This window comes from Spermophilus citellus, assembly GCF_964194105.1.
Source record: "Spermophilus citellus genome assembly, chromosome: 3".
Classification (NCBI taxonomy): domain Eukaryota; kingdom Metazoa; phylum Chordata; class Mammalia; order Rodentia; family Sciuridae; genus Spermophilus; species Spermophilus citellus.
The window spans coordinates 174,565,844-174,588,163 of record NC_138184.1 but is presented as its reverse complement, the minus strand read 5'-3'; the positions used below and the strand labels follow the sequence as shown (position 1 = coordinate 174,588,163).

Sequence of the window (22,320 nt, the reverse complement as noted above, 5' to 3'; positions counted from 1 at the left end):
TCCAACCCGGGGGAGGGGCCGGCGGGCCGCGGAGCGACGCTGCGCCGCGGGTGTGCGAGCCCGGCCTCTGCTGAGTCCTCCCGCGCGCCTCCTACCCGGCGCGGACCTTGCTGCACATGCTGATCTGCCCTTGCCACTGCCTTCTCCGAGTGACCCTCGCAGCCGCCGCCCTCCTGCGCCCGAAGAGGAGCACCGGCCTCGTCTCCTCTCGTCCCGCACCGCGCCCGCGCTCCCAGGCTCCGGGTAAGTGCGCGGCCTTCCCGCCTGGGCTCAGCGGCCAGCCCTCGGCCCGGCACCACGACCTCGCCTGGAGAGGCAGTGTGGGCTGAGAAGGCGGCCCACCGTGTTCTCAGCTCGCAGCGCCTGCATTAAAGGGCGAGCTCGCGGGTGCGCGGCTGGAGCCCAGCGGGTTCTGCGCTCGGGCCCACGGGCGCTGCTCCCGACCGCCGGCCTCTTGCTCCCAGCGGCCCCGCCAGTCGTCTGGGCGCCGCGCGCGTTCTCTTTCCTCCCGCCGCGGCTCAGTTAGCCTGAGGGTCCTCTTCCCACTCCTCCCCTTTCTTTGCCTGGCCCAGAACACCCCCTAAACTGTTCTTCCTCCGATGGGAAAACCGGCCTCTTCGCGAAAGCCGGCACAGCTCCTCACATCGCCTGGCCAAGCTGCTACAGGTCCAGCCCACGTGCTTTCGTCCCTGTATTCACACCTCAGCTTGGTTTTAAGCCCACTAAATGCCGGGCAGGCATTCGGGGATTACTCGATCTGTCTGCATTTCCCCAGCAGGATCGGGTTAGGAGTGTTTTCTCCAGCCCCCTGCTCAGCGTCTGTTCAGTGAGTGGAGGGAAGTGCTGTCTGGCAGACTGAAACTTAGCCCAGAGTCCTTACCGCCAGTCCTGCACTGAGGGGTTCAAAAGTACATCGTCATTGCCAAAAAGAAGGGCTGGAGGGAGCTTAGTTTTTCAAATATCTGGCCACTTTTTTTTTTTTTTTTCCATTCCGAAAACACAGGGTTACTGAGATCCTCTGTATTCGTGTGTGAAATAGTATGCCCCACTGCGGGGAGGCGGGGGGGGGGGGCGGGGGAGTGTCTTGACTATTGAGGGATCTCTCAAAAAATCGCACTGAACACCAGTATAGAAAAGGGATGGGTGGTCATTCATGTTCAGTCATTAGAAAATAGTCAAACGTCTGAATTAGTTAATTTTTAAAAAATATTTATTTTTTAGTTTTAGGTGGACACAATATCTTTATTTTACATTTATGTGGTGCTGAGGATCGAACCCAGTGCCTCATGCATGCTAGGCGAGTACTGTACCACTGAGCTACAACCCCAGCCCTGAATTAGTTAATTTTTAAAAAGAATTCTTTCAGTTCTAGATGGACACAATACCCTTATTTATTTTTCTTTATGTGGTGCTGAGGACCTAACCCAGTGCCTCATGCTTGCTAGGTGAGCTCTCCACCACTGAGCCATAATCCCAGCCCCTGAATTAATTAATTTTTGAACAAGTCTTTTTAAACAAACTTTTATTTGTTTTAATTAGTTATACATGACAGTAGAATTCACTTTGATACATAATATATAAATGGAGTATAATTTCTCATTCTTCTGGTTGTACATGATTGTAGAATCCCACTGGTCATATAGTTATATATGTACATAGGGTAATAATGTCTGATTCATTCTATTATCCTTCCTACTCCCATACTCTCTCCCCTTTCTTCACTCCCCTCTCCTTAATCTAAAGTAACTATTCTTTCCTAGTCCCCCCCCTTCCATTATGAAATACCATCCGCATATCAAAGAAAACATGTGGCCCTTGGTTTTTTGGGATTGGCTTTTTAAATATTTTTCCAGTTCTGCGGATTGAACCCTAGAGCCTTGTACTCTACCATTGAGCTACATCCCTAGTCCTGTTTTTAAATTTTATTTTGAGACAGGATCTCCCTAAGTTACCCAGGGGGGCTTTATATGTGCCATCCTCCTGCCTCAGCCTCCCAAGTGTCTGATGTTACTGACCCTTGCAACCAATCAAGCCTGAACACATCTTTTTTTAAATGATGGGACTATATGGTATTAATGAAACTCAGCTTTTCCCCCAAGGAGGAAAGAACTAACAGTCCTGCTTATATTTCCTGTACCTAAGTTTGCTCCTGCCTCAGGTCCTTAACAGATATTGACTCAGCTGCCTAAAACCCTCACAAAAATCTTTTCATGTCTACTCTTTCTTTCAAGTCCTTTACCCAAAGTTCACCCTCTTAGACTTCACCAAAGACCACCCCTTTTAGTCTCTGTCCCTATGCTCTGCTGTTTTTTTTTTTTTTTTAATTTGTGACTTGTTTGTTCTTTAAAAAAAAATTTTTTTTAGTTGTTGATTGACCTTTATTATTTATTTATATGCAGTGCTGAGAATCGAACCCAGTACTTCACACATGCAAGGCAAGTGCTCTACCACTGAGCTACAACCCCAGCCCTGTGGCTTGTGTGTTCTGAGATTAATTTTTATTTTGTAATTTAATGTCCTCAAATAGAATGTAAGCTCGTCAAGGGCAGGAAATTTTTGTATTTTTCTCAAGTGCCTACCATAGTACATCCTATACATTAGAATGTACTCAATAAATTATCAGTAGAATAAATACTTTTGGTAGACTTAACAATTTTGTATATTAAGATGTAGTATATGCACTGTCTTAAAGTGTTCCTCCTTGTAAAATCTAGAAAGACAATTTGCAGGGGATAGAGGATAGGTGCATTTAAAAAATGGAAGTTGTGAGGATTTTGAAATAGGATTCAGACTTGTATAACTCTTTCAGATGTTCACTTTGGAAGAAATAATGTTAAGGGACTTTTGTCAGTGTTATATTAAAAATTGGAAAATGCTGAACTTGATTTTTTTTTCAAATATTTATTTTTTAGTTGTAGTTGGACACAATACCTTTATTTTATTTATTTTTTTATGTGGTGCTGAGGATCGAACCCAGGGCCCTGCAGGTGCTAGGAGAGCACTCTACCACTGAGCCACAATCCCAGCCCTGAACTTGATTTTTGATGTAGAAGATGTTGAAAATTTAATTGGTGAATCTAATATTTGGATGGATTTTTTAAATTAAAATACTGGTAAAATTATAATACTTATATTTGGGGGGAGGGGGTTACTGGAGATTGAACCCAGAGGCACTTTACCACTAAGCAACATCCCAAGCCATTTTTATTTTTCATTTAAAGACAGGGTCTTACTAAATTGCTTGGGGCCTTGCTAAGTTGCTGAGGCTGGCCTCAAACTTGTGATCCTCTGCTTCAGCCCCCCTCCCCCCAACTGCTGGTATTACAGTTATGTACCACTGTACCCACAAAATTGCAATACTTACATTCTCATTTGGCTCATTTACAGTACAAAGAGAAACATTTTAGAATTTTCTTTTTTTTTAATATTTATTTTTTAAATGGAGATGGACACAACACAATGCCTTTATTTTCATGTGGTGCTGAGGATCGAACCCTGGGCCTCACTCACTCTACCGCTAAGCCACACTCCCAGCCTCCATTTTAGAATTTTCTGAAAAACAAAAAAAATGTGTAAAACTTTAAGTTCATGGGAAAGTATCAGTGGATCAGCATCTTCCTGGTTATAGTATCAGTCTTCTGGTCTGTAGAGATTTTATTGAGAGTTTAAGATATTATTATGCCACATATGGTGGCATACCCCTGTAATCCCTGCTACTTGTGGGTCTGAGAGACAGGATTGGAACTTCAAGACCAGCCTGGGCAACTTGATAAGAACTTATTCCAAAATAAAAAGGACTGGGGATATAGCTCAGTGTAGAGAGCTTGCCATAGACCCAGGATTTCATCCCCTAAGGGGAGGAATATTATAAAGCCCCCCTCTTTGTTTTTTAAGCCAATCACTTTACATCTGCAAGGTTGAAAATCTTGGGATTTTTCCTGAGTGCAGCTAATTGATTTCCTTAGGCCTCTTACCTTGGTAGAGTCAGGGTTCAGTATTTGTGGTTGAATTCTTTTGGGTCTCTTCCATGTTCACAAGATCACCTCTCTCCTCCATGACTCCCCCCTAATTTAAAAATTTATCCCATTTTAGTTTTTTTTTCATTTATAATAGCTTCTGCTTATGAAAATGACATTCATTTGAGTTCTTCTAATCCAGAAGTTTGCACAACTGTTCTAGAAAATATGTTCTCCGTTTCTAGGACCATAATTGAATTTAGCAAAACACATATTAAATGATTTATAATCATTGATGCTATATACTTTTTTGGGGGAGGTACTAGGGATTGAATTCAGGGGCATTCAACCACTGAGCCACATCCCCAGCCCAATTTTGTATTTTATTAGACAGGGTCTCACTGAATTGCTTAGCGTCTCACATTTGCTGAGACTGACTTTGAACTCGTGATCCTCCTGTCTCAGCCTCCCAAGCTGCTGGGATTACAGGCATGCACCACCCTGCTGACTCCCACACCTTTACCATTCTTAAGTGTACAGTTCAATAATGTTAATATGTTCACATTATTTTCCGATTGATATCTAGAACTCTTTTTATCTTGTAAAATAAAACTCTTTGCCCATTTATACAACTGTAGCCCATTTCCCTTATTATTAAATGTGGTATAGCATGAATATGCTTTCATCAATAAATGCATTTTTATACCGTTTTAAATACACTATTTCATCAGTTTTTGAAAGGATAATATATGTGTTTGAAACAATTGAAACAAAATGCCACAGTGGTATTCAGTAAAAGCAGCAAGTTTCACACTATTGTCCCCATCTAACTAGATTCTGTCCCAGGAGTAATCACCTTCCCCAGTTTCTAGTCAGTTGTTAACTTATTGTTTAATTTATGTACCCAGGCTTCACTGTTCTTCATTTTTTGTTAATATAAAAGCACTGAAATGAGAATCTGTATGGCTAAAACTTTAAGCACTTTCTTAATTATTTTAAGATAAATCCTTCAGGGGTTGAGGTTATAGCTCAGCAATGGAGTGTTTGCCTAAGTATGTGTGAGGCACTGAGTTCAGTTCCCAGCACCACATACAAATAAATAACAAAAATAAAGGTCCATTAACAAATAAATAGTTTTTGAAAAAAGGTCCATCAATAACTAAAACAATATATTTAAAAAAGATCAATTTTGCAAAGAACTATTTTAGTTCAGGCATTGTGGTATACACTTGATCCTCAAAACTAGCCTAGAAAACTGTCTCAAAGTAAAACATAAAAAAGGTGGGACTGTAGCACAGTGATTGAATGTTTGCCTGGCATGTATGAGGCCCTGCATTCAATTCCCAGTACTGCCAAAAAATATACATATATTTTTTTCTGGATCACATATATATTTTTAAGGTTTTTGATGCACACAGTCAGACTCTGCATAGAAGTAATGTGCTTGTTTTCTTGTTTTCTTTTTTTTTTTCATTTCTTTTCATTGGTTGTTCACAACATTACAAAGCTCTTGACATATCATATTTCATACATTAGATTGAAGTGGGTTATGAACCCCAATTTTACCCCAAATGCAGATTGCAGAATCACGTCGGTTACACATCCACAATTTTACATAATGCCCTATTAGTAATTGTTGTATTCTGCTACCTTTCCTATCCCCTACTATCCCCCCTCCCCTCCCCTCCCCTCCCATCTTCTCTCTCTACCCCATCTACTGTAATTCATTTCTCTCCTTGTTTATTTTCCCATTCCCCTCACAACCTCTTATATGTAATTTTGTATAGCAATGAGGGTCTCCCTTCATTTCCATGCAATTTCCCTTTTCTCTCCCTTTCCCTCCCATCTCATGTCTCTGTTTAATGTTAATCTTTTCTTCCTACTCTTCCTCCCTGCTCTGTTCATAGTTGCTCTCATTATATCAAAGAAGACATTTGGTATTTGTTTTTTAGGGATTGGCTAGCTTCACTAAGCATAATCTGCTCTAGTGCCCTCCATTTCCCTGCAAATTCTATGATTTTGTCATTTTTTAGTGCTGCATAGTACTCCATTGTGTATAGATGCCACATTTCTTTTATCCATTCATCTATTGAAGGGCATCTGGGTTGGTTCCACAGTCTAGTTATTGTGAATTGTGCTGCTATGAACATCGATGTGGCAGTATCCCTGTAGCATGCTCCTTTAAGGTCTTCAGGGAATAGTCTGAGAAGGGCAATAGCAGGGTCAAATGGTGGTTCCATTCCCAGCTTTCCCAGGAATCTCCAAACTGCTTTCCAAATTGGCCACACCAATTTGCAGTCCCACCAGCAATGTACAAGTGTACCCTTTTCTCCACATCCTCGCCAGCACTTGTTGTTGTTTGACTTCATAGTGGCTGCCAATCTTACTGGAGTGAGATGGTATCTTAGGGTGGTTTTGATTTGCATTTCTCTGACTGCTAGAGATGGTGAGCATTTTTTCATGTACTTGTTGATTGATTGTATGTCCTCCTCTGAGAAGTGTCTGTTCAGGTCCTTGGCCCATTTGTTGATTGGGTTATTATCTTATTGTCTAATTTTTTGAGTTCTTTGTATACTCTGGATATTAGGGCTCTATCTGAAGTGTGAGGAATAAAAATTTGTTCCCAGGATGTAGGCTCCCTATTTACCTCTCTTATTGTTTCTGTTGCTGAGAAAAAACTTTTTAGTTTAAGTAAGTCCCATTTGTTGTTTCTTGTTATTAACTCTTGTGCTATGGGTGTCCTATTAAGGAATTTGGAGCCCGACCCCACAATCTGTAGATCGGAGCCAACTTTTTCTTCTATCAGACGCAGAGTCTCTGATTTGATATCAAGTTTCTTGATCCATTTTGAGTTAACTTTTGTGCATGGCGAGAGAAAGGGATTCAGTTTCATTTTGTTGCATATGGATTTCCAGTTTTCCCAACACCATTTGTTGAAGATTCTATCCTTCCTCGATTGCATGCTTTTAGCCCCTTTATCAAATATAAGATAGTTGTAACTTTGTGGATTAGTCTCTGTGTCCTCTATTCTATACCATTGGTCCACCCGCCTGTTTTGGTACCAGTACCATGCTGTTTTTGTCACTATTGCTCTGTAATATAGTTTGAAATCTGGTATCGCTATACCGCCTGATTCACACTTCCTGTTTAGAATTGCTTTTGCTATTCTGGGTCTTTTATTTTTCCATATGAATTTCATGATTGCTTTATCTATTTCTACAAGAAATGCCGTTGGGATTTTGATTGGCATTGCATTAAACCTATAGAGAACTTTTGGTAATATCGCCATTTTGATGATGTTAGTTCTGCCTATCCATGAACAAGGTATATTTTTCCATCTTCTAAGATCTTCTTCTACTTCTCTCTTTAGGGTTCTGTAGTTTTCATTGTATAAATCTTTCACCTCTTTTGTTAGGTTGATTCCCAAGTATTTTATTTTTTTGGAGGATATTATGAATGGAGTGTTTTTCCTCATTTCCGTTTCAGAAGTTTTGTCGCTGATATACAGAAATGCCTTTGATTTATGCGTGTTGATTTTATATCCTGCCACGTTGCTGAATTCATTTATTAGTTCTAGTAGTTTCTTTGTAGACCCTTTTGGGTCTTCTAGGTATAGAATCATGTCATCTGCAAATAGTGATAATTTACGTTCTTCTTTTCCAATTTTTATGCCTTTAATTTCTTTCGTCTGTCTAATTGCTCTGGCCAGTGTTTCGAGAACTATATTGAATAGAAGTGGTGATAGAGGGCATCCCTGTCTTGTTCCGGATTTTAGAGGGAATGCCTTTAACTTTTGTCCATTCAGAATGATGCTAGCCTGAGGCTTAGCATAGATAGCTTTTACAATGTCAAGGTAAGTTCCTGTTATCCCTAGTTTTTCTAATGTTTTGAACATAAAGGGATGCTGTAGTTTGTCGAATGCTTTCTCTGTGTCTACCGAGATGATCATATGGTTCTTATCTTTAAGTCTATTGATGTGGTGAATAACATTTATTGATTTCCGTATATTGAACCATCCTTGCATCCCAGGGATGAATCCTACTTAATCATGGTGCACAATTTTTTTGATGTGTTTTTGTATTCGATTCGCCAGAATTTTATTGAGGATTTTTGCATCTAGGTTCATTAGAGATATTGGTCTGTAGTTTTCTTTCTTTGAGGTGTCTTTGTCTGGTTTCGGAATCAGGGTGATGTTGGCCTCATAGAATGAATTTGGAAGAGCTCCCTCTTTTTCTATTTCCTGAAATAACTTGAAAAGTATTGGTATTAATTCTTCTTTAAAGGTTTTGTAAAACTCCGCTGTATACCCATCCGGTCCTGGGCTTTTCTTGGTTGGTAGTCTTTTGATGGCTTCTTCAATTTCATCCATTGATATTGGTCTGTTCAAATTGTGTGTATCCTCCTGACTCAGTCTGGGCAAATCATATGACTTAAGAAATTTATCGATGTCTTCACTATCTTCTATTTTATTGGAATATAGGTTTTCAAAATAATTTCTAATTGTCTTCTGTATTTCTGTAGCATCTGTTGTGATATTGCCTTTTTCATCCCGTATGTTAGTAATTTGAGTTCTCTCTCTTCTTCTCTTCGTTAGCATGGCTAAAGGTCTGTCGATCTTATTTATTTTTTCGAAGAACCAACTTTTAGTTTTGTTAATTTTTTCAATAGTTTCTTTTGTTTCAATTTCATTGATTTCCGCTCTGATTTTAATTATTTCTTGCCTTCTGCTACATTTGCTGTTGTTTTGCTCTTCCTTTTCTAGGGCTTTGAGATGAAGTGTGAGCTCATTTATTTGTTGGTTTTTTCTTTTTTGAGGAATGACCACCAGGCGATGAATTTTCCTCTTAAAACTGCTTTCATTGTGTCCCATAGATTCCGATATGTTGTGTCTGTATTTTCATTTATCTCTAAGAATTTTTTGATTTCCTCCTTTATGTCTTCTGTAACCCATTGATCATTCAGTAACATATTGTTCATTTTCCATGTGATGTAGGATTTTTCCTTCCTTCTTTTATCATTGATTTCCAGTTTCATTCCATTATGATCAGATAAAATGCATGGTATTATCTCCACCCCTTTATATTTACTGAGGGTTGCCCTATGGCATAATATATGGTCTATTTTTGAGAAGGATCCATGTGCTGCTGAGAAAAAAGTATATCCATTTGATGATGGTTGATATATTCTATATATATGTCAGTTAAGTCTAGGTTATTGATTGTGATATTGAGTTCTATAGTTTCTTTATTCAACTTTTGTTTGGAGGATCTGTCCAATGGTGAGAGAGGTGTGTTGAAGTCACCCATAATTATTGTGTTGTGGTCTATTTGATTCTTGAACTTGAGGAAAATTTGTTTTATGAATGTCGCAGCACCATTATTTGGTGCATAAATATTGATAATTGTTATGTCTTGTTGGTGAATGGTTCCTTTTAACAGTATATAATGTCCTTCTTTATCCCTTTTGATTAACTTAGTCTTGAAGTCGATTTTATTCGATATGAGGATGGCCACCCCTGCTTGCTTACGAGGACCATGTGCATGGTATATTTTTTCCCATCCTTTCACCTTCAGCCTGTGTATGTCTTTTCCAATCAGATGTGTCTCCTGGAGGCAGCATATTGTTGGATTTGTTTTTTTATTCCATGATACCAGCCTATGTCGCTTTATTGGAGAGTTTAAGCCATTCACATTCAGAGTTACTATTGATATATGGTTTGTACTTCCATCCATGTTTGATTATTTATTCTTTTTTTAAAAAAAATTTAGTTTGTTTCTCCATGATTATCTTTCCCCTCGCCCTCTGTCTTTACTGAGGCACTTCCCACTGATGGTTTTGGTTATTGTTTTTCATTTCTTCCTCGTGTAGTGTTTTGCTCAAAATGCTTTGCAATGCTGGTTTTCTGGCTGCAAATTCTTTTAACTTTTGTTTATCATGAAAGATTTTTATTTCGTTTTCATACCTGAAGCTTAATTTTGCTGGATACAGAATTCTTGGTTGGCATCCATTGTCTTTCAGTGTTTGAAATACATTGTTCCATGACCTTCTTGCTTTCAGTGTCTGTGATGAAAAATCCGTTGTTAACCTTATTGTTTTACCCCTGAATGTAATCTGTCTCCTTTCTCTTGTAGCTTTTAATATTTTCTCTTTGTTCTGTATATTGGATATCTTCATAACAATGTGTCTTGGCGTTGGTCTACTGTGATTTTGTGTGCTCGGTGTCCTGTATGCATCTTCAATTTGTATATCTGTTTCCTTTTTTATTTCTGGAAAGTTTTCTGTAATTATTTCATTCAGCAGGTTACTCATTCCCTTGGTTTGAATCTCTGTACCTTCTTCTATCCCAATGACTCGTAAGTTTGTTTTTTTTATGTTATCCCATAACTCTTGGATGTTTTACTCGTGATTTTTTACCAGCCTTTCTGAATTGGCTAGACTCTTTTCAAGATGATATATTTTGTCTTCATTATCTGACGTTCTGGCTTCTACTTGCTCCACTCTGTTAGTGATACTCTCAATTGAGTTTTTAATTTGGTTTATCGTTTCCTTTATTTCTAGAATTATTGTTTGATTATTTTTTTATAATCTCTATCTCCTGATAAAGATGCTTAACTTCTTCTTTTATCTGTTTATGTAATTCATTCTCAATGTGTTCTTTCGCTGCTTGAATTTGCTGTCTTGTATCCTCTTTAAGGTTCCATTCCATCTGTCTAAGGTGTTCCTTGAGTTCTTTATATGACCATTTTTCTGATGATTCTAGGTCCTCCTGACTATTTAGGCTGTCCTGCATTGTTTGTACTCCTTTTCTTCCTTGCTTTTTGAAGCTGCTCGTGTTACTTCTTGTTTTGTTTGTCTGATGAGTTACTGTTTACTCCTATAAATTTATTAGATGCTTGGGAGGAAAGGTATTAGAAGGGAAGGGAAGAAGTCACTAAAGAGAATGAGAGTAAGCAGGTAGAATTCAAGGAAGGGGGCATAAGATAATTGAAAAGAAATGAAAAGACAAAAGAAGAAAAAAATAGGAAATAAAAAAAGAAAAAAAATTTTTAAATAATAAAAAAATTAAAATTAGAAGAAAAAAAATTTAAAAAAAATTATTAAAAAAATTTTAAAAAAACAACAAGAAAGAAAAATGAAAATGAAAGAAAAACCCAAATCAAAAAAAAAAAAGAGAAAAGAAAAAAAAACCTAATAAATGCAGTCTTAGAGTTTGATTAACTTCTCTTCCAATTGGTGGTGCTGTGCCCACCAGGCCAAGTTTCTCCTGTCAATATGCGGGAACCAATCACTGTGCAGCAGCTCCTCCCAGACTGGGCGAGTCTCCGATCCTGAGTGCCTAGGGCCTCCTCTTGTGTCTAGTCACTTCCCACTTTTCCTCTAGCCAGGCCCCTCTCACAGGTGCTGCTCACCACAATACTGGCTACATGCCAGGTCTGCTGCTCCCGGGAGCCCTGTTTTCATGAACGACTGGGCACACTCTTCCAGTTGGCCATTCCCTCAGACCCTAAGTTTGTAGAGCTTGGGGCTGAGAATCCTCAGCGAATTTTACTTGCCCTCCGGTAGCCACGCCCCCGGTAGCTGGTGCAAGAGACCTCAGCTGTCAGCACTGGTGGGAGCGGTAGTTCCGTGCCGCGGTCCCGCGCCACCTCTGATTCCCTCGGTCTGGCTATCGTGCTCCTGGGAGAGCTGGGAGGGGCCCTTAAGGTTTCCCCGATGTGTGGAGAGGGAAGGCTAGGGAATTACACACCTGTAGCCCGCAGGTTTCAATGAAGTTATCTCCTCCGCCGCAGTCTGATGACGTCAGTTCTCTGCCATGGTGGTATCTCTTGCAAATGGCGACAGTTCGTTTCCCTTTGCCAGGCAACCAATGCAACGGGTGGGTCCTTACTGTCTCTCCCAAGCCCCGTTTCAAACCTGTGGCCACTACCTATGAAGGCTTGGTAGGCATTTACCTCCGTAGGATGAGAAGGGCTGACCAGTTGTTTCAGCCGGATGGATTAGTGCTGAGTCACAGCTGTTTGTCTGCGGGAAGCAGGCCAACGGGAGCTTGAATTCAGCCGATCCGGGCTCAGTGTGTGTTCTGAGAGGCCCAGACTGTTCGCCCTAGATCCATGTCAGCTCAGCATTGCCTAGTGATCCTTGGATCGCAGCTGCAAGTACTCCTCTGAGCCATAGGGAACACTCCTCAGGGAGGTGAGGTAGTTGTAACTGTTGACAGCTGTCTCTGGCAGAGCCCGGTGTCCCCCCGCAGCCTTGCGGTCCGGAGTTGGCTGGAAACCAATGTGCTTGTTTTGTATTTCTCCAAAAATATATGCCAACATCAAGAAAAATTATTTTAATAAATGAGTTTTTAGATCTTGTGAACAAAGTTGACTACCTGTATTACCTTAATTTCTACTCTTTTCTCCTTCCTGAAAGGTTCTCTTAAATGTTTTCTTGGAGCCTTAAAGATGGAAATGACAGAAATGACTGGCATGTCTCTGAAACGTGGGTGCCTTGCTATGGAAGATGATGACAGTGCGGCCCTAGCTGAAGAGACAAAAAAACAGAAGGTCTCTGAGTGCTGTCTGACCAAAAGACCAGATGGGCTGCAGAATGACTGCTTACCCAATAGAGAAAATGTGCCTGGGCCACCAGAACCTGTAAGTGCCAAGAGAGGCAAAATGACTTCTGATGATCAGTTGGAGGAAGAGGAAGAAGAGGAGGAAGATGGCCTTTCAGAGGAGGGAGAGGAGGAAGAGGAAGCAGAGAGTTTTGCAGACATGATGAAACATGGACTTACCGAAATTGATGTAGGCATCACTAAGTTTGTAAGTTCTCATCAAGGATTCTCGGGAATTTTAAAAGAAAGGTATGGTTAGTTTATGTATAGTTATTTTTAATTTATTTCTTTAGAAAGAAATGAATAATATATATGATCTTCCACTTAGCTTTCTGACCCCAAAGATTATTTATGCTTATGGTCAAAAAAAGAATAGAATGAAGGAGAGCTTCCTAAATGAGTAAATAGTCTTGAATTTTCTAATATTTAAAATATTAATATTTAAAGAGAAATCTTGGTGTATTCTTGTCAAAGGAAGATCCTTCCCAGAATTCTTGGAATAAAGATAAGTAATTCCCCCAGTGATATGCACTTTTAATCAGTGGATAGATGCTGTTCACTTTGTTAAATTGTTTTAAAAGATTTCATGTTTTCCCTTGAATTTGATTTATAATCTTAAAACACTTTCACCTGAATATACCATATCTGCATAGAAAGAAGGCAGTCTTGGGACTGGGGATATGGCTCAGTTAGTAGTGCACTCCCCTGGCATGCGTGAGGCACTGGGTTCGATCCTCAGCACCACATAAAACTAAAATAAAGATATTGTGTCCACCTAAAGCTAAAAAATAAATATAACAAAAAAAAGAAAGAAAGCAGTCTTTGGAAGCAAATGGATCTGGTTGTGAATCTACTTCAGCCATTTAATAGATACTTAACTCCTCTAACCTCAGTATCCTCTAAAAAACAGATCATGATACCATGGAGTTGTTGAGAGGATCATAAATAATAGATGTAAGATATTTAACATAAGAGATAATGTTGGGTGGCTTACCAGTAAACTTACTGACTTTTACTTTTTGGGGTAGGGTCCCCGGTTGAACCCAGGGGTGCTTAACCACTGAGCCACATCCCCACCCCTTTTTTGTATTTTAGAGACAGGGTCTCGCTGAGTTGCTTAGGGCTATGCTAAGTTGCTGAGGCAAGCTTGGAATTCGAAATCCTCCTGCCTCAGCCTTACAGGCATGTGCCACTGCCCAGGTGACTTACTGACTTCTGATTTAATTAACCATTCATTTTATTTTATGATTCGGTTAAGTATGATCTGTCTGTAAAATCACAGGTTAACATTAATAAGCTTTTGTTTATACATTTCTCAGTATTTTGCTCTGGAAGAATATTCTAGAAGCTTCTGATAAAACCTAAGGCACGATGTGATTTAACATTCAGTATCCCAGCAACTCAATGCTGAAGCAGGAGGATCATAAGTTTGAGGCCAGCCCAGGCAATTTATTGAGACTGTGTCTCAAAATTTAAAAAGATTGGGGGTATAACTTAGAGGCAAAGCCCCCCCTGAATTTAATTCCCAGACTACAAAAAAAAAAAAAATCCCCCAAATTTCAAAACTTCCTATAACTTTACACTAAAGTTTTGTTTTTTGTTTTTGTTTTGTAGTTGTAGGTAGACACAATACCATTATTTTATTTGTTCATTTTCATGTGGTGCGTCGGATTGAATCTAGTGCCTCACATGTTAGGCCACACTACCACTAAGCCACAACTCCAGCCCCTGAAGTTTTTTTTTTTTTTTAATCCCTTTTACACAACAGTAAGACTTGCTGTTTATAAAATTTATTCTAAGATTGTAAGAACTAAAATGTTAAATCTTTGAAAATTTGTGTTATCTTTTATCAGATACTCCGACTTTGTTGTTCATGAAATCGGAAAAGATGGACAGATCAGCCATTTGGATGACTTGTCTGTTCCGGTGGATGAGGAGGTAGATGTAGCTCTCTAGCAACAGTCACCTTCTATACTAAAATAGAATTTGCTAGAGATCATAGATATCGTATCTTTGAATTCTGTTATGATTCATTGTGAATTCTGTGGTTCTTTTATAGGATCCTTCAGAAGATGTATTTACAGTTTTGACAGCTGAAGAAAAGCAGCAACTGGAAGAGCTCCAGCTTTTTAAAAATAAGGAAACCAGTGTTGCCATTGAGGTAAGTAGTACAGAAACACTTGCAAAGGTTATAAGGGTTTTTGGTTGCTTCAATATTTGAGGTAGATATTAATAAGCATCAATTGAAAAACAATACAATGTTTAAAAATGGGTGACCTTGCCCTGTTTGATGTAAAAGGGCATTTATACTAATGAATAGTTTTTCAGGGTTAAATTATGCTATAAACTATAGCAAAAAAAAAAAAAAAGTTATCTTTTTGTTAAAAAAAAATATGAACACAAATCACAAAGAAATCTGTTACTTAGAACCAGAAAATGACAGCTATATTGCTGCAACAGGGCTTCTTACCCACCCCTGTGGTGGCTCTAGCTTCAGCAGCTTCTTGGTCTCCAAATGGGGAGGGAGTAACTGGGTGAAGGAGGTAAGGGCACACTTTCTTCAGCCCGTGTCTGCTTCTGCTATTTGAGAAAAAGAAAGTTCAGCTACTAAATAGAATAGTAAATGCCATTTTATTTTATTTTATTTTATTTATTTATTTTTAGTTAGAAACAACACCTCTATTTCGCTCATTTATTTTTTTTTATGTGGTGCTGAGCATCGGATCCAGGGTCTCGCACATGCGAGGTAAGCGCTCTACCACTGAGCCACATTCCCAGCCCAGTAAATGCCATTTTAAAAGCATTTTTTCTTATGGAAATTTTATTCTCCTAAGTTAGTGCTATCCAGTGGAATCATGATGCCAGTTTTTTGGTTTGTTTTGTTGTTTTGTGGTACTGGAGATCAAAGCCAGGACCTTACACGTGCTCTACCATTAAGCTATAATCCCAGTCCCCATATTTTTAATTTAAAATTTTCCGAGTTGCCACATCTTTTTTTAAAGTAAGAAAAAGTGAAGTTTTTACTGTAAGGGTATATTTAATTTACCCTATTATATTCAAAATATTATTTCATTGGGGCTGGGGATGTGGCTCAAGCCATAGCGCGCTCGCCTGGCATGCGTGCGGCCTGGGTTCGATCCTTAGCACCACATACAAATAAAGATGTTGTGTCCGCCGAGAACTGAAAAATAAATATTAAAAAAAAAATTGTTAAAAAAAAACCCCACAAAATATTATTTCATTATATAATCAATATTTTTAAAATTATAGAGATGTTGTCCTTTCTTTTTTCCCTTTATTGACCTGCTGGATATGGGGTGTTTGAAATTCCCCCTCCCATCACTTCTAATTAGTAAGAGTTTACTGCAACTTTTCACATGTCATAATCTAATTCCAACACTCACCTTTCCTGTCCCTCCCCACCAAAATTCCGAAGAGTATGTGATATTATAACTTCGGGATTTCCAATTACTGAATTTACCCATAGACAACATCCTTGGCAATCCCACGTAGAATTCCTAGTAACAGGTTTTTAGTTTTTATGTTTCTGGGAATCAAGGGCCTCATATTTGCTAGCACTCTATGTTGAGTGGCATCCCCAGCCCTAGAATAGGTTTTAAGAACAATCCAGGAGGATATTCCACGTTTCCCTTACTTGTATAATACAGTGGTGTATCAGCTTCATAATACTCATTTTTCTGCACATATGACAAAATTAATTCTCATTTAAAAAACTATGTTTTTGCAGTCTGCTAAATTTTAACTTTTAAAGGGCGTAAATTTTAGGCAAGTTTTCTCATCTCTAAAATGAAAATGAAAGCCAGGTGCCATAGCGCACGCCTGTAATCCCCGCTGCTTGGGAGGCTGAGGCAGGAGGATTGCAAGTTCAAAGCCAGCCTCAGCAAAAGCGAGGCGCTAAGCAACTCAGTGAGACCCTGTTTCTAAATAAAATACAAAGTAGTGCTGAGGATGTGGCTCAATGGTTGAGTGCCCCTGAGTTCAATACCCAGCACCCAAAAAAAAACCAAAAAACGGGGGAGGTGGAGGGCTGGGGATGTGAAAGCACCCTGGGTTCAGCTCCCAGTACAAAAAAAAAAAAAAAGAAATCCAGGCTGGGGCTGTAGCTCAGTGGCAGAGCACTTGCCTACCATGCGTAGGGCACTGAGTCCAATCCTCAGAACCACATAAAAATAAACAAATAAAGGCATTCTGTCCATCTACGACTACAAAAAATGTATTTTAAAAAATCCAACTAAAATGAAGAGGAAAGACTGAATTTTTGAGGTCTAAATATGAATTCACAAACACAAAATATGATTCCAACTTATTGCTATTAGAGTTTCAGATCTAGACTCACTTATTGATATGAAAACTCATTGATCTATAATTAGACTGTTGTTGTTTGCAGTACTAGAGATTGAACCCAGGCCCTCATGCATACTAGGCAACCATTCTACCACAGAACCACATTCCGAGCACTTTTTTTATTTGAGACATTTTATCTTTTATTTTCATCATGCTAAGTTGCCCACACTGGTCTTGAATTCACAATCTTCCTGCTTCGACCTCTCAAGTAGCTGAAATTACAGGCATGCGCTACTGAGCCCAACCAGTTTGTTTTTTGTAAAGTATTGTCAAGTTTAGTCAGTAGCAGTTGTAGTCTTTTTGTCTTGTAGATTGCAGATGATCAGCTGGTCATGAAATCAAGTTAGTATGTCTTGCGATCAACAATTTTTTTGTGGGGGGATACCAGGGATTGAACTCAAGGACTCTATACCACTAAGCCACATCCCCAGCCCTATTTTGTATTTTATTTAGAGACAGGGTCTCACTGAGTTGCTTTAGTGCTTCACTGTTGCTGAGGCTGGTTTTGAACTCATGATCCTCCTATCTCAGCCTCAGCCTCCCGAGCCATTAGGATTATAGGCGTGCTCCACCAAGCCCTGCTTTACAATCACCATTTTTTAAATTAATTTTTTATATTTATATATGACAGTGAAATGTATTACAATTCTTATTACACATATAGAGCACAATTTTTTCATATCTCTGGTTGTATACAAAGTATATTCACACCAATTCATATCTTCATACATGTACTTTGGATAAAAATGTCCTTCACATTCCACCATCATTTCTAACCCATGCCCCCTCCCTTCCCTCCCATCCCTCTGCCCTATTCAGAGTTTGTCTATTCCTCCCATGCTCCCCCTCCCTACCCCATTATGAATCAGCCCCCTTATATCAGAGAAAACATTTGGCATTTGGTTTTTTGAGATTGGCTAAACTTAACGTTATCTAACTCCATCCATTTACCTGTAAATGGCATGATTTTATTCTCTTTTATTGCTGAGTAATATTCCATTGTGTATATATGCCACTTTTTTAATCCATTCATCTATTGAAGGGCATCTAGTTTGGTTCCACAGTTTAGCTATTGTGAATTGTGCTGCTATATAAACATTGATGTGGCTGTGTCTCTGTAGTATGCTGTTTTTAAGTCCTTTGGATATAGACTGAGGAGAGAGATAGCTGGGTCAAATGGTGGTTCCATTCCCAATTTTCCAAGAAATCTCCATACTGCTTTCCATATTGGCTGCACCAATTTGCAGTCCTACCAGCACTGTATGAGTGTTCCTTTTTCCCCACACCCTCACCAACACTTATTGTTGTCTGTCTTCATAATAGTTGCCATTCTGACTGCAGTGAGATGAAATCTTAGAGTGGTTTTGATTTTGCATTTCTCTAATGTTAATAATAATGAGCATTTTCATATTTTTGTTGATTGATTGTATGTCATCTTCTGAGAAGTGTCTGTTCAGGTCCTTGGCCCATTTATTGACTGGGTTATTTGTTTTTTTGGTGCTTAGCTTTTTGAATTCTTTATGTACCCTAGAGATCAGTGCTCAATCTGATGTGTGAGGGTAAAGATTTGCTCCCAAGGTGTAGGCTCTCTATTCACCTCACAGATTGATTTTTGCTGAGAAGAAACTTTTTAGTTTGAATACAATCAGCATTTTTAATGGAAATAAATAAAATAGAAAATATCTTTGTATTCAGTACCAAAAAAAAAAAATGTTGACATTTTTTGGTGAAGTCTTTTTTTTTTTTCAATATGGCCTATACTGTACACCCATTTGTGCTATTAAGTAAAATTAAAATGTGTTTCTTAGTGTGAGATGCCCTCAAAAACTGAAATGTTGTGTAACCAATAAATTTACATTTTGTTTATATAAAGAATTTTCTTTATTGTGAACCAATGTGCTAGAACCTCACTATAAAATAATTGCACATAGTATAACATTCAACTTGAGGCAGCTGTAGACTAGACTGTCCAAGGGACAAAAAGGCCTGACTTGCCTACAAATTTACTTGTGGGCCCTAAAGCATTTGTCTAGCAAAGACACTTATAGGAAGCATCTGTGGTCAGTGGCCCCAGAGTCTAGTAGCCTAATTTCACATCAGCTCTCTGCCCTCCCAACTATACATCTTTGGACACATTCCATAATAGGTCTCAGCCTCATTTTCCTTATCTTGAAATAGATGTAATGATGGTGTGATAGTGAGATTATGGGATTAAATAAGACAGTGAATGTAAAGAGCTTGGGGTAGTGCCTGGCAGATGGACACATGTGATCAGCAGGCCCTTATGATTTGCCATATTGTGGAGCTCTAAAATATTTCTGATATTGTACTTAGGCCCTTTTCTTATTTTGCATAGTTAATGAGCCGTGTTTTTAACTAATTCACTGTATTATTTCCTTATTTAATGTTTGTTAAAGGAGTAGTGTTACTCTGTGTTTTTAATAGGTTATTGAGGACACCAAAGAAAAAAGAACAATCATCCATCAAGCTATTAAGTCTCTGTTTCCAGGATTAGAGACAAAAACAGAGGATAGAGAAGGGAGGAAATATATTGTAGCCTACCACGCAGCTGGAAAAAAGGCTTTGGCAAGTAAGTGTGTGTGTGAACCACTTTCTAGACCCTACTCTTTGCTTACCTTATTTATTCGTGCCAAGGGCTGTTTTGCTGTTGTTCACAGAAAGATACTGATCATGTCACACCTTTAAGAGAGGGTGAATCAATCTGTGAAATATGGTATATTAAGAACTATGAATGTTTTGAACAACCAACAATAAAATAATTAAAAAAAAAAAAAAAGAGAGAGGGTGAATATTGTTACTTCAAATGCCAGAGCAGCCTGCAGCCTCTCAAGTAGAGGGCATTTGGTCTAATAAATTAGTAAAAAATGGTGGAAATTATAGTGGTGCCCAAGAGATTGTTAGAAATTTGATATGTTCCCCAAAGAGCAGAGTGGGCTGAATAGCAATTTAAAGAAGTAAATGGAAGGGCTGTTGCTCATTCTGTATTCTTAATAGAGGAAAAAAAGATTTCAGATGAACAGAAATGCTCATCACCTATTCTAGGGCATATTTTGTGCTTCGGCTTTCCAATTAAGATTATCTTCTTCACTCACACATAAAAAGTATGGGATATTTGGAAAGATGACCCCTTCACCTGAACCTATCTTCCATTGTGTATTGTTTATTTGAAATGGGTCTGTTGTTAGTGAGTTACTTTGATATTCATGTCCTAATCTATCTCCTATAGCCAAGAAATTTTTCTGTTTGCATTAACCTTAAGAAAAATTAGGTAATGTTTTTTCTTTTTCCTATCAACTCAGTGGATAAAATTTTAATGAAAATGACAATAGCAAAAAATTATTTCCTCACCCTTCTCTCCTACCAGTGATATTCCCTATTAGTGATCACTTATTTCAAGGTAGATTTATTAGAACAAAACTCCCAAGACTGTATAAAAATCAACCCATTAGGGATCTGTCAATATTTTCTTATTTAACTTAAAACAGATTACTATGAATATATGAAGGCTTAATTGTGTATAACCATGTTTCTAGTGAAATGAAATGTTATAAAAAAAGGGAAAAAAGGCAGCAAATAAGGTTAACTAAGCCTAAGAAAATCATGTAGAGAAATGAGAAACATCGAGGAATTAGAGAAGAGAAAGTGATGATCAGAGGCCACTCTGAGTTGATATAAAAAAAAAGTAAGACCATGTGTTCTAGAGCTGCTTGTAGCAAGAGTTGTTTATTATATTCTAGTTCCCAAACTAATGGCTTGGTTACCATATGTTTCTTTAATGTCTGGGTCATGTAAGAAATAGTACCTTAGTAGCCAGGGGTGCTCAAGAGAATAAGCTCCATAGGAAATAGCTTCAGTGATTTTTTTTTTTTTCAATTCTCCCAAGGATGATGTATAGCTAGTAACTATTCTAGAAATAGAAGGGAGAAGGTATGGGGCTGGGGATGTGGCTCAAATGGTAGAGAGTTTGCCTAGCATGAGTGAGGCACTGGGTTCGATCCTCAGCACCACATAAAAATAAAATAAAGATATGTGTCCACCTACAACTAAAAAATAAATATTAAAAAAAAAAAGAAGGGAGAAGGTGATTTACTACATACAACAGTGCCATAGGACATTGGTCTAATTCTTTCAAGGAATGCAGTTCAGGAGGCTGTTAGGGAAATGGGTCTTAGGTAGGTAGCCACTACCTCTGTGAGCTGAGAGGAAACACAAGGTCTTGTTCTGCTTGTTGTGGTCATGAGGAAGCAGATTGGAAAAGGCAAAACATATTTTTGACTGATTGCTTCTTAGAAATGATCTTGATTTCATAAGGGATGCTAGATTTTGTGAGAAAAGGAGGGAGTTTGCAAGCCAAAGTGGCCATTACAGTTTCTCTCCCTCTAAGTAACTTGTGTTACATCTCTCAGGTTCTGTCTAAATCAGAATTTCTGTGTTTATACCAAAAACATCTTTCATTTTTGTAATACAAAATTTTCTTTAGGTTTTCCAGCTGAAATGCTAAACTGTAGGACATGAATCGCCCATTTCCATCTTCCTTTATATATACATTATTAGTAAAATATGAGTTTCTCACCTTAAAAAGAAGCATGAGTTGAGTATGGTGGCACATACCTGTTATCCCAGCTTCTTGGGAGGCTATGGCAGGAGGCCCTCAAGTTCAAGGCCAGCCTATCTCAAAGAAAGAAAAGAAACAGATGGACTAAATTTCTATCTTCTGAGTGCTGATCTCCCATTACCCCACAGAAGGCTGTTCTCTTGTCTAGATAGTTACTTGGGAGGCTGTATTCACCTTTTCCATGTCCAGCTTTCCCATTCACAAGCTGATAGAGTAGCCTAAGGTAAATGCCACTCAGAATGGAGGGAGAGCTGGTATCCAGAAACTGTTGTTCATGGCCCTACAAATAGAACCCAGTACCAATGACAGCTTGTCCTCCTAGGCTTTCTTGCCTTGTATTTGACTGTATTAGCTTTAAAAAAAAAAAAAAAAGCTTTGCAATTTATTATGATTTAAAGCTCATTTACTACCAAGCCCTGATACAAATTATTATTGATGGATTATGCATTATCTAATTTGCAATATTCTTAACCTAACTTTTCTCAACTATAATAGTGCTTCCTAAAACATAGAAGTCGTACCTTCTAATTCTCGGTTCCCAAACACCAAAAATAATGAACTATTTAAATTCAGGCATTTTTTTTGTGTTTGTGTGTTAAGGTTGTCCAATAGGGTACATTTCGTTATCTACCAAAACATTTATTTTCTGAAAATACCATATAACTTATAACATTCATAAATAAGTACATTTTATTTACATTTTGAGATAGTATACATTGCAAATGTTTCTAAAACTTGTTTTTAAAGATTTAGGATTAAGA

General features: G+C 38.5%; 1 protein-coding gene across 3 annotated transcripts in view; it reads left to right on the top strand.

Annotated features, from left to right (window-relative positions):
• Positions 1–22,320, top strand: part of PUS7 (pseudouridine synthase 7) — a 59,460-nt gene continuing 37,140 nt past the window's right edge. For 2 of the 3 annotated variants that reach the window (XM_081284718.1, XM_081284716.1), the window contains exons 1-5: positions 1–243; positions 12,375–12,807; positions 14,412–14,496; positions 14,618–14,719; positions 19,369–19,513. In XM_081284718.1, coding sequence (XP_081140844.1) covers positions 117–243; positions 12,375–12,807; positions 14,412–14,496; positions 14,618–14,719; positions 19,369–19,513 — 892 coding nt within the window. In that variant the 5' untranslated portion in view covers positions 1–116. The remainder of the gene's footprint in view (positions 244–12,374; positions 12,808–14,411; positions 14,497–14,617; positions 14,720–19,368; positions 19,514–22,320) is intronic. The other variant, XM_081284717.1, reaches the window with a different exon arrangement.